Source organism: Palaemon carinicauda, chromosome 35 (assembly GCF_036898095.1).
Source record: "Palaemon carinicauda isolate YSFRI2023 chromosome 35, ASM3689809v2, whole genome shotgun sequence".
Taxonomy (NCBI): domain Eukaryota; kingdom Metazoa; phylum Arthropoda; class Malacostraca; order Decapoda; family Palaemonidae; genus Palaemon; species Palaemon carinicauda.
In genome coordinates, this window is record NC_090759.1 from 55,789,500 (window position 1) to 55,804,499 (window position 15,000).

At 32.8% G+C, this 15,000-nt stretch overlaps 1 protein-coding gene across 4 annotated transcripts in view; it reads left to right on the forward strand.

The window, feature by feature from the left end:
* Positions 1–15,000, forward strand: part of LOC137627750 (sphingomyelin phosphodiesterase-like) — a 270,093-nt gene that overhangs the window by 203,858 nt on the left and 51,235 nt on the right. For 2 of the 4 annotated variants that reach the window (XM_068359024.1, XM_068359026.1), the window contains exons 1-2: positions 470–597; positions 4,999–5,064. In XM_068359024.1, the coding sequence (XP_068215125.1) occupies positions 576–597; positions 4,999–5,064 (88 nt within the window). In that variant the 5' untranslated portion in view covers positions 470–575. Of the gene's footprint in view, positions 1–469; positions 598–4,998; positions 5,065–15,000 lie in introns of those variants that run through there. The other 2 variants (XM_068359027.1, XM_068359028.1) reach the window with 1 other exon arrangement.

A 15,000-nucleotide genomic window follows, 5' to 3' on the forward strand; every position in this document is an offset into this window, starting at 1 on the left:
TATGCATTTACGTATCTTAGTTGCGCGTCATATGTTTACAGTACATAGTTACGTATTTGTGTTTTTGTAAGATCATTGAGTCGAATAATACAGTTTGTGATTTCATAATGTTTGATGAATCGCTTATGTAAATTTGGATATTTACAATAAATAAACGTTCAAAACCAATAAGCAGTCCACGTTAGGTAATATCGTACCACAGACTTAATGGAGATAAGTGGTACTGTAAAGTTATAAGAAAACAAATTGATAATAAACTGCTCAACTCACATTCCTGATGATAGAGCCATACTGTAGAATCATTATACAACAAATTTCCTATTTCTAAATGTTCTATTAAAATGCAATATAAACCTGAGGAAATACAATTAAAGAAAAAAAGGAAAATAAAAAAAAACCGAGTCGCCTTCCTGGTTCCTGTTTTCAAGGTAGAACTTCATGCTCTCTCACATATGACCCAGCCCCGACGGCCGGACAACATCAGTGTTGCTTTGGGAGGTGAGAAGTGCGGACGGACCGACTTAGACCTCCCTCTTCCTTCCTTTTGCTCTCTACCTCGGTGGTGTTTGGCAAACATGGTGCTGTATCATATTATAAGTAAGGATATATCAAATAGGACTCTGGTGTTTTAGGGCCTAGTGGTTGTTGTATGTAGCCTATATGTATATATATATATATATATATATATATATATATATATATATATATATATATATATATATATATATATGTATGTATGTATGTATGTATATATATATACTGTATGTATGTATATGTATATACATGTATGTATGTATATGTATATATATATATATATATATATATATATATATATATATATATATATATATATGTTATTAATAATAATTTTTGGGTTGCTGAAGAATTGTAAAAATTTTCTTCTGACAGTGTCGAGTTTTTAATTTCTCGTACCATTTACTTCATATTAAATTGTGATAACTCTTTGCTTCATTTATATGTTTTGTAAATGAAAACCCTTTCTTTTTCATTTTAGGAGTAATAAGTAAAGGTATTGTTTTTGGCATTTCAAAGGATTTATCATAATTAACTATTATCTTACATGATTGAATAAAACTTGAAATATTAGTTGTATATATATATATATATATATATATATATATATATATATATATATATATATATATGTATATATATGTATATATATATATATATATATATATATATATATATATATATATATATATATATATATATATATATATGTATATATGTGTATATATATATAATATATATATATATATATATTATATATATATATATATATATATATATATATATATATATGTATATATACACATACATACATACATATATACATAAATACACTAATAAATCTTAGATGTTGCGCCATTCATATATTAATTACCCATTTCTGTGTTACGTCTGAGCTATAATAATATATTTGAATAATTATTACATGACACAGTTAGAAAATTTACGAGCACCAGAGCACCCAAAGGTTATTGGAAACAACTCAAAAAACCGTTTATCGAATCGTGAAAAAAATATTCAGAAAAAAATAGTGAGTTTGTATCTCAGTGAGTGTGTGCAATTTTTCATGGTTGATGGAATAACTCAATTTCTTGCAAGTATGACCTGGCTTAAGATAATTGAAGTGGCACATATTCAGCCTCTTTGGTTTCGCTGAATCACGGAGAGCCAAATCCGGTTTTACATGTGATTCTCAAACCTCACCACACCCAGTCACTCCCTACCCCCTCCCCCCTCCCCTTTATACACTACTGTGGATGCTGAAACGGCCGAGGGATGAAATGCATCGTTTTAATCTTCGAGAAGCATTTTAGTTTTTGTTTGGAGGTCATTGGGTTGCAAGTTTTTATTTTTTTTAATTTGTTTTTTTTTTTTAACTTTTGTGTGTGTGGTTTTAGTGACTTAACAGCTGCAAAAATATATATATATATATTTTTTTTAATGTTGGTGCTTAGCCTCTTTGATATTTCTATTTTTAGGTAATAAAATAGCATATACTTGAAGCTCCCCTGTGTAAACTGTTCTGCCCTTTTTTTTAGTTTTATGTCTATATATATTGATGTATTTGCAACTATTAATCACAGAGCTCGTGTGCGTGACCTTAGACCCAGTGTCTGCTAGAGTGGTGTCAGGTCGCTTTTATGTCATGTGTACTTACGTTTGCAGCTTTCTTCTTTCGCCTCTTCTTCTTGTGGAAAAGTCATATAATATTACTACTGGTCTCGGCGTTCTGCCATATTGTGGCCAAGGCTGAAACTATGCCCAGTGGTGAGTATAGTGGACGACCTTATCCCCTGGTCCACGTTTTCTGCTGCTGAGCGTATTCCTCTTATTAGAAGACTCTCTCTCTCTCTCTCTCTCTCTCTCTCTCTCTCTCTCTCTCTCTCTCTCTCTCTCGCCCATGTACTACCAGGGGTTTGTAATATGATTGCCAATTCTGATTGACTACTGCCAGCACCTGATGTGGATATTTAGGATATCATCATTGACCGCTTTATCCAGTGGTTGACCTTAGGATCTCGTTCACCAGGAATTCTAATTCTCGTGTGATCATAGTCTTGAGAGAGACGTACTCCAGTAAATTTACCCACAAATAAAAAAAAAAACCTTTGAAACATAAGCCAGGAATTCGACCTTGACTTGTACGATTCCAGTTTGGACCTGACCTTCCGAGACGTTGTACTCGCTAGCCAGCTAGGACTGACTGGGTCGCCTCCTTTATTTTCCAATAGTGTCACCTATAGTTTCGTAAAACTTATTTCGACAAGGTCTTTTATTCAACTAGTAGGAAAGTTCGATATTTTATTCGGTGTTAGTGAAGACCAAAATACTGGTTCTATCCTCCTCCCGTTAAATATTTTTTTAGTGCCTCGTCAGACTCACCTAGCCCCATAAGGGTGACTTGTTTTTAGTAGCTTTCTCTGCTGCATCGTGAATCGAGGGTGACCTTGTGCCGAATAGCTTCTGTGGCTGATTACCAAGACACGAGAAACAAGTCCTACCTGGCTTCTATTCTGCATAAATGGCAAGTGTTGTGTGTCATCGAGAAGCTTTGTGGTTAGTGTGCCACATAGTTTACGCTTGATCTGGGATCTGTTTTGTGCATTCTGAACGTTTCTTCTTAGATGGTATGGAACTGACAGGCACAGTAGCCTTGGTAGCAATGAATATTTTATTTGTGTGTCGTTGGAGTAATGTTTTTCATTTTGTCATTTTGTACAGCTTTATGATTCCGGACCCGAAGGTTCCATTAGTTCAAAATTCCCTCGCAACGTTTTTACACTGTTTTGGTCTACAAACAAGTTCAAGATCAACTACGAAACTAACTCTCTCTCTCTCTCTCCTCTCTCTCTCTCTCTCTCCTCTCTCTCTCCTCTCTCTCTCTCTCTCTCTCTCTCTCTCTCTCTCTCTCATTAAAACAAGTTGCAATCCTGTATCCGTTTACTTTTGAATATAAAAACGAAAATTCTCAACTATTTCTTCACTTGTTATGAGGGATTGTAATATTAATAACATTATTTATTGCTTTATATTTTTGCTTTTTAGATTTCGGAATTCTAAAAAGCAATCTTGCTGGGTTAGATGTTGTCTATAGTTTTGGTATGTAAGGTGAAATTTTGTTTATGTAAAAGCCCTTGGACTTGAATGCTAATCATTTATACATAACATGTTCATATTCGACTGTGTATGAATAATAATGAAGGGACGCTTTGATGAGAACTGTTATTTTCTACACAAATAACGAGAAATGTCAAGGTGATTCTAAGTTTAATAAAAAAAAATCTTATATTGTGAATCTTGGAGAATACGAAGGAAATTCTTTATTTTATCTACGTAATTATGTTTAATAATACCCATAAAATTAAGATTGCCTCATCTTTTAGTGTATAACAATTTGGCTGAAATGAAAAATAAATTTTGGATTCATTCTATTCTCGATTTTACGGCTAGATGGCATCAGGAAAAAATTTAAGTTCATCTAGAAGTCATCGTCAATATCGTGATTGAAAATAAAGCTACAGTGTAAACATTTTTGTATCTTAGTCAATACAATGTCATGAAGTCTCCATTACCCCCCATTAAATTACTTGACGTTGGATTTAAATTTGTATTCGTATGTCATCTAAATCTCATAAAAAGTGGTAATATTTCTCTCTCTCTCTCTCTCTCTCTCTCTCTCTCTCTCTCTCTCTCTCTCTCTCTCTCTCTCTGGGGTGAACCACCAACACAAATAGGGTCGTCTTGTAACTTTTCCCTATCTGTTGTACCTTTTCATGTTTATTTTCTCAGCAATTTGACTGAGTAGGTAATAAATATAGAAAACCATTACTAAGTTTTTTGTAAAGGGAATGTTATACCTTAGATCAACAATAACAAGTAAATTTTATTTGGCACCGCAATTTTTTTTTTTTCACAAGTTTTAATTTTCTATTTCTTAAGACTTCATTTTTATTGTTGCGTTATCACTCTTAATATATTTGATGGTTCTTCCACAATTGGAAGTAAATGTGTCTCAAGAAAATATAATCTTAACTTCCCAAAAATAAACACGCCCATATGATGGACGAATTAATTTTTGGAAGCTTGAACTGGAACTTGGATAACTCACAGCTGTTCTTCTCTTTTGCGTCAGTGTTGTTGTTGTTGTTGTTGTTGTTGTTGTTGTTATTATTGTTTTTGTTGAATTCATGCAATTTTTTTAGGATCAGACAAAAACACGAAAGGGAGGCTATGGTAATTGTCATTACCTCCCTATAAAGTATGAAACATTGTTAAGCCTCTGGAAACGTATCAGGAATTAATTATTAGTAGATATGGAAACTGAATCAGGAATGAATCATTTGAATATATGCGACTTATTCAACGAATCAGGAATGAATCATTTATATAAGTGTGATTTTGTGCTTTCAGTTTTTTTACGGATCTACCATTCTAATGTCACTTGTTTACCTTTTTTCCCAACAGGTGGTGTGAGGATGCTCTCGGGCCTACTGCTCCACCTCACCACATTCTTCACATCCTTAGGAATAGGTAAGTCTCTCCAAGAACATTCAAGTTCTTTATAATGTAGTAAGGAAGGCACGTCAGACATTGGTGTTGGTTGAATGAAATGGCGTGTTTTTGTGTTTTACGTAGCGTGGAATCTATGAATTGAAGTGCTGCGATAAAATTTGCAAGGTTGAGATGTTATTTCTTATATTTAAATGGCAGTTTGGTCACATATAAGCGTTTGTATGTACCTGCAGTTATATATATATATATATATATATATATATATATATATATATATATATTATATATATATATATATATCACTGCAATTACATACTATATATATATATATATATAATATATATATATATATATATATATATATATATATATATATATATATAGATGTGTGTATATATATATATATATATATATATATATATATAATATATATATATATATATAATATATATATATAGATGTATATAATATATATATATATATATATATATATATATATATATATATATATATATATATATATATATGGTATATACATACATACACCCTTTCCACACTTTTTTCGCAGGGTGGCCCGTTATAGTCGATTATAAATGAATCCACGGTCTACTGCTTGGGTCAATATAGGCTGTAATGTAACGTTTTTATAGCGCTCGGGTTCACCCGAGAGTCGAACCTAATCAGTCTCACGAATGAGGCGACTTTTCTTCCTTTGGAATAAGTGTTATTATCGCAGCTCTGAAGATTACTTATCTTGATAGAATTACTTTAAAAATTCGCTTGATGACCATGTCATCTTTTCCCCATTGAATATTTCAGGTATTTTTTTACCGCTATTATTATTATTATGATTATTATTATTATTTATTATTATTATTATTATTAATATTATTATTATTAATATTGTTATTATTATCATTGTCATTATTATTATTATTATTATTATTATTATTATTATTATTATTATTATTATTATTATTACAAACACAAGTTGGAATAGCAAGATGCTATAAGCCCAAGGGCTTCAACAGGGAAAAGTAGCCTAATGAGGAAAGGAAATTAGGAAATAAATAAGCTACAATAGAAGTAATAAAAAAACGAAAATAAAATATTTTAACAGTAACAAGATTAAATTAGGTTTTTTATATTTAAACTATAAAAATTTCAAAACAAACAAGAGGAAGAGAAATAAGATAGAACAGCGTGCCCAAGTGTACCCTCAAGCATGAGAACTCTAATCTAAGACAGTGGAAGGCGATGGTACAGAGGCTATGGCACTACCCAAGACCAGAGAACAATTGTTTGATTTTGGAGTGCCCTCTTAAAAGAGCAGCTTACCATAGATAAAGTCTCTTTCTACCCTTAGCAAGAGGAAAGTAGTCACAATTACATTGCAGTAGTTAACCCCTTGTGCAAAGAAATTATTTTTGATATTCCCATTGGTGTCAGGTGTGTGAGGACAGAGGAGAATGTGGAAAGAATAGCCATGCTATTCGTTGTGTGTGTTGGCAAAGACAAAATGAGCCATAACCAGAGATAGGGATCCAATGTAGTACTGTCTGGCCAGTCAAAGGACCCAATAACTCCCTAGCGGTAGTATCTCAACTGGTGGCTGGTACCCTGGCCAACCTACTACTAAGTTATATTATATTTTATTACTTAGATAAGGTGATAAAAGTCGAACAAAAGAAACATTAGAATCCAAGGAGCTGAAAATTGTACCCAAGAAATTTATTTTTCGTTTTAAAGACTCGATCACCTCAAAAGATTACATTCATCTTGTTAATTTCTGAAATAACGCCTCCACTGCATCACCATTTGGTCGGTATCTGCGTACCCTTCGCTTTAGGGTGATTTTTATATTAAAAGTTTGACCTTCATATAATTAGAAGCGCAAGGATTAAGTCACGTGATCACTGCATAACTGTTTCGTTTCATTGTTTTGAAAAGTCAAGTTGAACTTCATGTATTTTTGGAAAACGCTTCATTGTTCGTGAGTCTTTCGTGACTCGAATTTCATTGATTTTGGCAGCACTGACTGATGCAGGATGAGGCTAATCCTTTCAAGAACGTCTTTTTTTTTTTTTTTTTTTTTTTTTTTTGTGTGTTCCAGAAATTATATTTAGGTAGAAGATTCGTTTGGAGGATACGGTAGCAATGTAACTCACTCTCTCTCTCTCTCTCTCTCTCTCTCCTCTCTCTCTCTCTCTCTCTCTCTCTCTCTCTCTCTCTCTCTCTCTCTCTCTCTCTCTCTCTCTCTCCCATGTGGATCTTAAGAATTTCAGTTTCCGCAATTAAGATATTCAAGGAGATATCATAACCTAAGATTATTTATTTATAAAAGGTTAACCATCTATTAGTGTTTTGCTACCACCTCTAATTTTTGCGAGGCACGAGACTCGTAATTTTTTTGGGAATGTAAGTAACAAGAAGCCTCTCTTGCTATGTAGCCGAAAATTCCATGGTCTGAATAATGCCCAAAAGCATTAATTTAACGTCGTATAATAAAACACGCAGGCCATTAGAATGAAAATGAAATAAAATAATAAAACACGCAGGCCATTAGAATAAAAATAAAATAAAATAATGAAACACGCAGGTCATTCGAATGAAAATAAAATAAAATAATAAAACACGCAGGTCATTAGAATGAAAATAAAATAATAAAACACGCAGGTCATTAGAATGAAAATAAAGTAAAATAATAAAACACGCAGGTCATTAGAATGAAAATAAAATAAAATAATAAAACACGCAGGTCATTAGACTGAAAATAAAATAATAAAATACGCAGGTCATTAGAATGAAAATAAAATACGCAGGTCATTAGAATTAAAATAAAAATAAAATCACAAAAACACTCATGCGAAAGAGAAAAATCTCGTTTCCCAAATATCACTTTGCAATTCGGAGAGGTCAAGGAATACCGGCTAAAAGCCGCTGGCAAAACGTCGAAATAGAACTTCCAGTCTGTAGTGATCTTATGTGTATTACTCGAGTGTTACTGTACAGTATCAATTTCTCTAACTCTATTTTTGTATGATTAGAGTTTGACTGGTTTAATTTGAACAATACTTGGAAATCATTATTATTTGTTCCTGCACGATTACAAACCTGAGATATATTAAATGATTCAGGTTTGTATAGTTAGGAAAAATACAAATTACTTTAAAAATGTATAATATTTCTCTGATTTCGGTAGCTGTCCTAAGTTTTGAGACTTTTTTTTTTTTTTAATGAAATAAGGCGGGAATGAAGCGTAGAAACTAGCTTGAAAGCAAAGGGAATTTCATAGAATACATGTGGAAAAATAGTATTTACTACTATATTAACTGAAAATCTATTTCGTCCAAAAATTCCATTCTGTCTACCACGGAGTAGCGGAAAAAAACACAACATATCTGATGATAGAATTTGTTATATCTTATTCCTCCAAGAAACAAAGTTCGAGCTACTATGGTGTAGTCTCCGGTCACTTAACCTTCATATGGAACCATTAAAGGTCAAGATAAGTTTAAGGTTGGAATCCAGTTGGCCACGCTCCAGCAACGAGACTTGGATGTTAAAGGAATAACATCCAAATAAGCTGTTTTTTTTTATTTATTTTTGGAAAGAATGAATATTGAGAATGTTTTTAAAATTTGTACCAAAGATATAGTGCGTGTGGATTTGTTTTCAAGATTTAATGGCGATTAAGATTAATTTAAGGCAAAGGGAGGATTTAAGACCGCTTTGTAAAGGAGAGGAATTTTAATATATAATAATTGAAATTAGTTTATGAAGAAATGCTCAAAGAAGTGGGTGTATTTTATTGAACATCATCAAATATTGAATACATGTTTTAATATCCTTTAGTTGAACTGCAAGTTTTCAAGAGTAACTTTTAGAGGATATGGATTAAGGTCTTTAATGGGTCGCGTCGCAAGGTTTGCACAATTTTCTTTATTCAAATATGGCAGTTCAAAAGCCCAAGAAAATTGTAACATTAATATTTAGCGGTTTGGGAGTTAATTTATCCTTCTGTGTTAGTTTTAACCAAACGCATTACTGTCTGTCTGTGCCGAGAATCTTTTCAACACAGTCTTCCAAAATTTGCTATGTATTTGCTGGTAACCTACTGTAAAGTGAGTATTTTCATAAAAAATTATTCTTGTCGTTACCTTGTTGAACTTCAGAACATTTAGTGGCCTCGAAAAGTTCAGGTCAAAGTCAATTCAAACCTTCCGAGAAGACAGACTTTTTGTGGCCTTCTCCGGTGTTTTTTTGTCTTGATTTTACCACCTGTGTCTGGCAGTATTTTCGCTTTTTCCCTACGGATATGTCTGTATGGTAATAGAAAGAACAAGGTAGTTGCTCTTTCTATGTACTTAAGTTCCTACCTATAAATATAGTATATGGTATATAAATAGACTTAAAACTAAGTTCGGTTGCAATCTCCCCTATAATAAAGTCGATTATATTCCCCTGTCAGTCAGTATATTTTTCTCTAAAGACCCATTGATAGGCTCACTTCATCCATGTCGTGTACCTCTTATGAAATCAGTCAGTAGCATATTTTTATAGATTGAACTAAGATGAATGTAACGTAGGTGCTTTCACTCTTTAACTTTACGCTTAGAATGCTAATACCCCAGTAGACAGGTGCACCAGCTGTACCCAAACATGGGGCGTGTTTCGAATCTAGATTCCATGGCTTACTGGTGAGGTCACGATCCAATTTCTTGGAAGTATTCCGAAATTTGACGTCTGTCTTGACATAACCAGACTGGTCTGAAGGCCAGAATCTAAAAGTATATAGATTTAGATTTTGATCATAGTCTGGCTGAAAGTTTTGGTGGGCACGGTTGCTCCAAATGATATGCTCATTAGTGAAATGGTACAGTTTCTTGGATAATTACATTTTTATTTTTTGAACGCTCTTTCTTCATTTTTTTTTAAATATTCATGTTTCATTTTCTGAAAATTTCTTGTTAATTTTCTGAAACTTTCATGGTTCATTTTCTGAAACTTTCATGTCTAATTTCATGAAACTTTCGTATTTAATTTTCTTGAGACTTTCATATTTCATTTTCTGTAACTTTCATGTTTTATTTTCTAAAACTTTATAAGTTTCATTCTTTGAAACATGTTTCAATTTTTGAAACCTATCTTTTTCATTCTCTGAAGCTTATCTGTTTAATTTTCTGCAATTTTTTACATCAAGATACGAATTAATGTGGTTTTAAAGAAAGAAGAAACATACTTGAAAAATTAACTCTCAATTTGGGTGGTCTGGAATCTTAGTCTCCTTTTGATAATTAATCATCATCTCTTGTTTTTACTTTATTATCTCGCGTCACCTAACATCTCAAGGATTTTCTCTATTTAAAAAATCAAGAAAAGCTGACGTTAAATGGTACGAGTTATGATGTGAGTGATTCGTGATCATATTCTATCAGTCATTTTTGTTGACTTGAATAAATCTTGATGGCTGCGAGTTATCCCATTTTAGTCTGCTAATTGTCATTCTGTAATCTCTATTTACCAGTACCATTTCATATTCAATGCAAAGTTATGTCACCATTCCAACATGACCCAATTAAAAAGAAGAATGCGTTCTGCTCACTTGCACTCGCCGTACAGCTGAATCGGACGAGAATGTTGAGTGTAGTCTGCAATTTTCCCAATAGTGTTTTCATTTTTCATACAAGTGCAATCATCAGCCCAATTGCTAGTGATTTCCACCCTTACTCCGCTGGAGGTTGTTATAGAAAGTTTTCCCAACAATCTCTCATACGTAAACGATGACTTGCTGTCTTGAAAGAGAGACGGAATAATGTTTAATGTTTCAAGTTTGTCCGAAGAAAATTTACAAAATCTCCTATTTCTATTCTTTAAAATAAAGGATCATATAACCAAGTACGCACTTATTTGATGACGATATATATATATATATATATATATATATATATATATATATATATATATATATATATATATATATTTATATATATACATATATGTATATATGTATATATACATATATATATATATATATATATACATATATGTATATATGTATATATACATATATATAATATATATATATATATATATATATATATATATATATATATATATATATACACATATATATGCATATAAATGTATATGTATAAATACATACGCGCGCACACACACACACACACACACACATATATATATATATATATATATATATATATATATACATATATATATTATATATATATATATATATATATATATATATATATATATATATATACTGTAGACTATTTTTTACGTATGTTTTCCATGTATTTTTCCATCAGATCATTTCCTTACATATTTTTTTCGTTTATGTTTCCACACAATTAAAGGAACTTTTCCACTAAATTATATGGCAAGACTGGAAGATTGCAAGTTCTTTGTATTTAGCTATTCCTCGTGAAATCTTAAACGATGGTTATAGCAACAACGTTCAAATGTAAAGTAAATACGAACTGACATAACATTCTATATCAAAGTAATTTAAGGATTTTTTGCAATTCTATCGTCCACAAACATAACCGTGGGTTATCTTGAGTCATATTTAACTTTCATGTCAAATTCTATCGTCCAGTGTTTGATAATGATTATTTTCCCCGACAATGATCTGGCATCTGTAAAATCATTATTATCAGAAGTACGTTTAAACCGCTCTTGTTTGTTATGCAATCTCAAGGCTAAGAACATTTCTTATACGCTTGGGGAGAAGACGGGCCTTGACCAGAATGAAGTGCAGACAGTGTTTTATTATAAGAAATTACATGGGAAGACGGCAAACGATGGACTGTGGAAAGTTCAGTGATGATCAGCAGTCCCATGAAAAGTAGACCATGGAAACGTTGTTGTGGTAACCTATTGCAAAGGTTATGCCTGCCGATCTGCTGGACTGGGGTTAGAGTCCCGCTCAGGGTAGGGTAATGATTATGATTCGGATGGCACCAAATCAGATGGTGCCCAAACGACTGCGCCCAAACGTCCCGCTCAAGCTGGATAGGTTCTTATAGTGACTGCAACCTCTTTATCCTTGTGAGTTAAGCATTGATGTCTGGGGGAGACAATGTCATCCTTGTAGCTAAGCAATGAGGTTTGGGGGAGACTATAGGTCTACCTGTCATTTCCTTACCCTCCCTGGTCCTAGCTTGGGTGGAGAGGGAGTTTGGGCGCTGATCATGTGTGTATATATGGTCAGTGTCTAGGGTATTGTCACTGTCCCTTGCCTCGGCCATTCATAAGTGACCGTTTAACCTTTAAGGATCTAAATTGGTATCCGAGACGGGTCTTTGAGTTGACTCGCTTCATACCATGTCATGTAAATGTATGAAATCATTCAGTAGATATTTTATAGATTGAACTAAGATGAGAGTAAAGTTTGGGGCTTCCACTCATAAAATTTACGCTTAGAATGCTAATTTCCCAGTAGACAGGTGCATCAGCTGTGCCCAAACATGGGGCATTTTTCGAATCTATTTCTTGGCTTACGAACGTCTTGTAGGGAAAGTTGTTTTCATATTTGGTGTAACAGAATATTTCCAGGTCGAGTAGACATATTTGCAACTCTTTAAGTAGAGTTTTCATGTATGCTATCTTCCCTTGGTTTGATCTGACGTGAAGTTATGATTTATGTTTTTTTTATTATATTAAACCCTGTCCCCTGCATTAATGAAGAAATATGCTACCTATTGAATAAAAGTAGTTTGATTTTTTATTTATATTTATTATGAAGGACAGCCTGTGTACATTTTTTTTGTATTTCCAATATTTTCCAAAAAAACTTGTAATGCATTACTCCACTTAGCTTCTTATTTACTGCAATAACGATGCCATTGATGTTTGAAATGGCATATTCCAAATTTGCTTATAAATTAAAATCTAGTCACTTTAGCCTCCCTGGAGCAAATTCCTCGGTACACGAGTGAAACTTTGGAAGTTATCACGTTCTCAGAATCATTCAAAGATATAAGTCAGTCTGGAAGGTAGTTTGGACATTTTGGTGTTAGCCTTGCGATTTTTAACCAGACTTTTGAGATAAGGTCATTGAATTCTTGTTCTTCCTACTGTTTTCAACCGACAACTGACTAATAGTATTGGCCTCACTACATGTTTTGGCACACTGGTCTTAAACTACTTTCCCCCGTATAATACCTGTATACCTAAAAGCAATACTTTGATAGCTTTTATAGTGCAAGTCACGTGACTTGGATGCCATATTGAAATCTAACGAAAGCCTTACAAGATCCCCAAAACGGCTCCTGAAAATGAATCAACAGTATATTATGTTTGTGTCTTTTACACATACTATCAAATTCGACTTAATTATATGTTAATGCATATGGCAGTTATTCTCTTTGGACCATATTATTTTGGTTACCACTCAAAATTTCCAGAAGACAATAATTGTGTCCATCAACCTTATACCATATAAATTGTATAAGATTTGCCTTATATCTCGTGATAGTTCCTGTACATGATTCCATTTCTTATTCTATTGTTTATACTCTGGTAAACACGAGTACCCTGTTGCATTGCCCCCTTAAAGAGACACCGTTGTCACGCACAATGGCTACCCTGTTGAAAAATATGTTTAACATTAAAATCTTCTAGGACGCCTCAATGATACTGATATATATTTACTTGCAGCAATTGCATATAGGTTGTAAACAATACTAATTTTCATATACAGTAAGTCCGCTTGTAGATTAGAACCTGGCGGTTGTATTAAAACCGATTTCTGTCCCCAAGCGTTGGATAATTTTTTTTTTTTTTTGTAGGGTTTCTTGACAGTGGGGGGTTCACTCTTTTCTTTTTTCGATCCACGTTTTCACCTTACAAAACTTGAACGTAATATTTGGAGCTAAGGAATTGAAAGTCTTCGCTACAAAACCAGAGTGATGCTCAATTTAATAGTTCTTTTTCTTATCCTGTTTTAGTACTGAAAAGACATTTAGAAATACTAATAATGATTTACAACCATGTCAAAGATAGCAGAATTAAATTGTTGTTGCTGTTTTTATTAATATTGGATATATAAAAGCTTACTTAAAATATGTTTCATTGCTGGCAATTTCTTCTTTTTTTCTACCAAGTAATAAGAGACATAAGTAACAATTTATTAGTGTAATTGTGAGTATCGCTCCAGTGTAATGCCTTACATCTGTATGTATGCATTAGGTAATGAAAGTTGAACTCCGGTGTTCTTTCGTTAGACGGGATTGGAATTAAAATTAGTTTTGGTTTTCACGGTTTGTTGACCAAGGACACAGGAATTCCTTGGGCACCAACGCTTACATAACGTGACTCATGTTTTGCATTTGAGGGCTTATTTATATACTCCTTTGATCATTTTGATATTTCATGTAGTCTACTTTATTTTAATGTTTAAGGATGACTCAGTTCCTTGAGATTTCATGCAGTCTACTTCATTTGCATGTTTAAGGATGACTCAGTTCTTTGAGATTTCATGCAGTCTACTTCATTTGCATGTTTAAGGATGACTCAGTTCTTTGAGATTTCATGCAGTCTACTTCATTTGCATGTTTAAGGATGACTCAGTTCTTTGAGATTTCATGCAGTCTACTTTATTTTCATGTTTAAGGATAACTCAGTTCCTGTTATGAAGGTTGCTATTACATGTATTAGATGTTGCAAGTTGATTCAGAAACTTGGTGATTCTTACTCGGAAGTAAACTTCTGTCTTTTCAATCATCCTTTTCACCTCATTGAGATGGTATTGTATTCTGTCCTCCTTGCTCCCAGAGATCTGTAATTCTCATTTTAAGAGACAACTGTTTTCATAACTAACAGCGAGAGCCGTTTTCTGATCGCTCTCAATATTCTATTAAGTCTTAAGTTTGTGACGGTTAAGCAGTCTGATTTTTTTTTTTCATGCATAGGCCATTTTCTAACAAG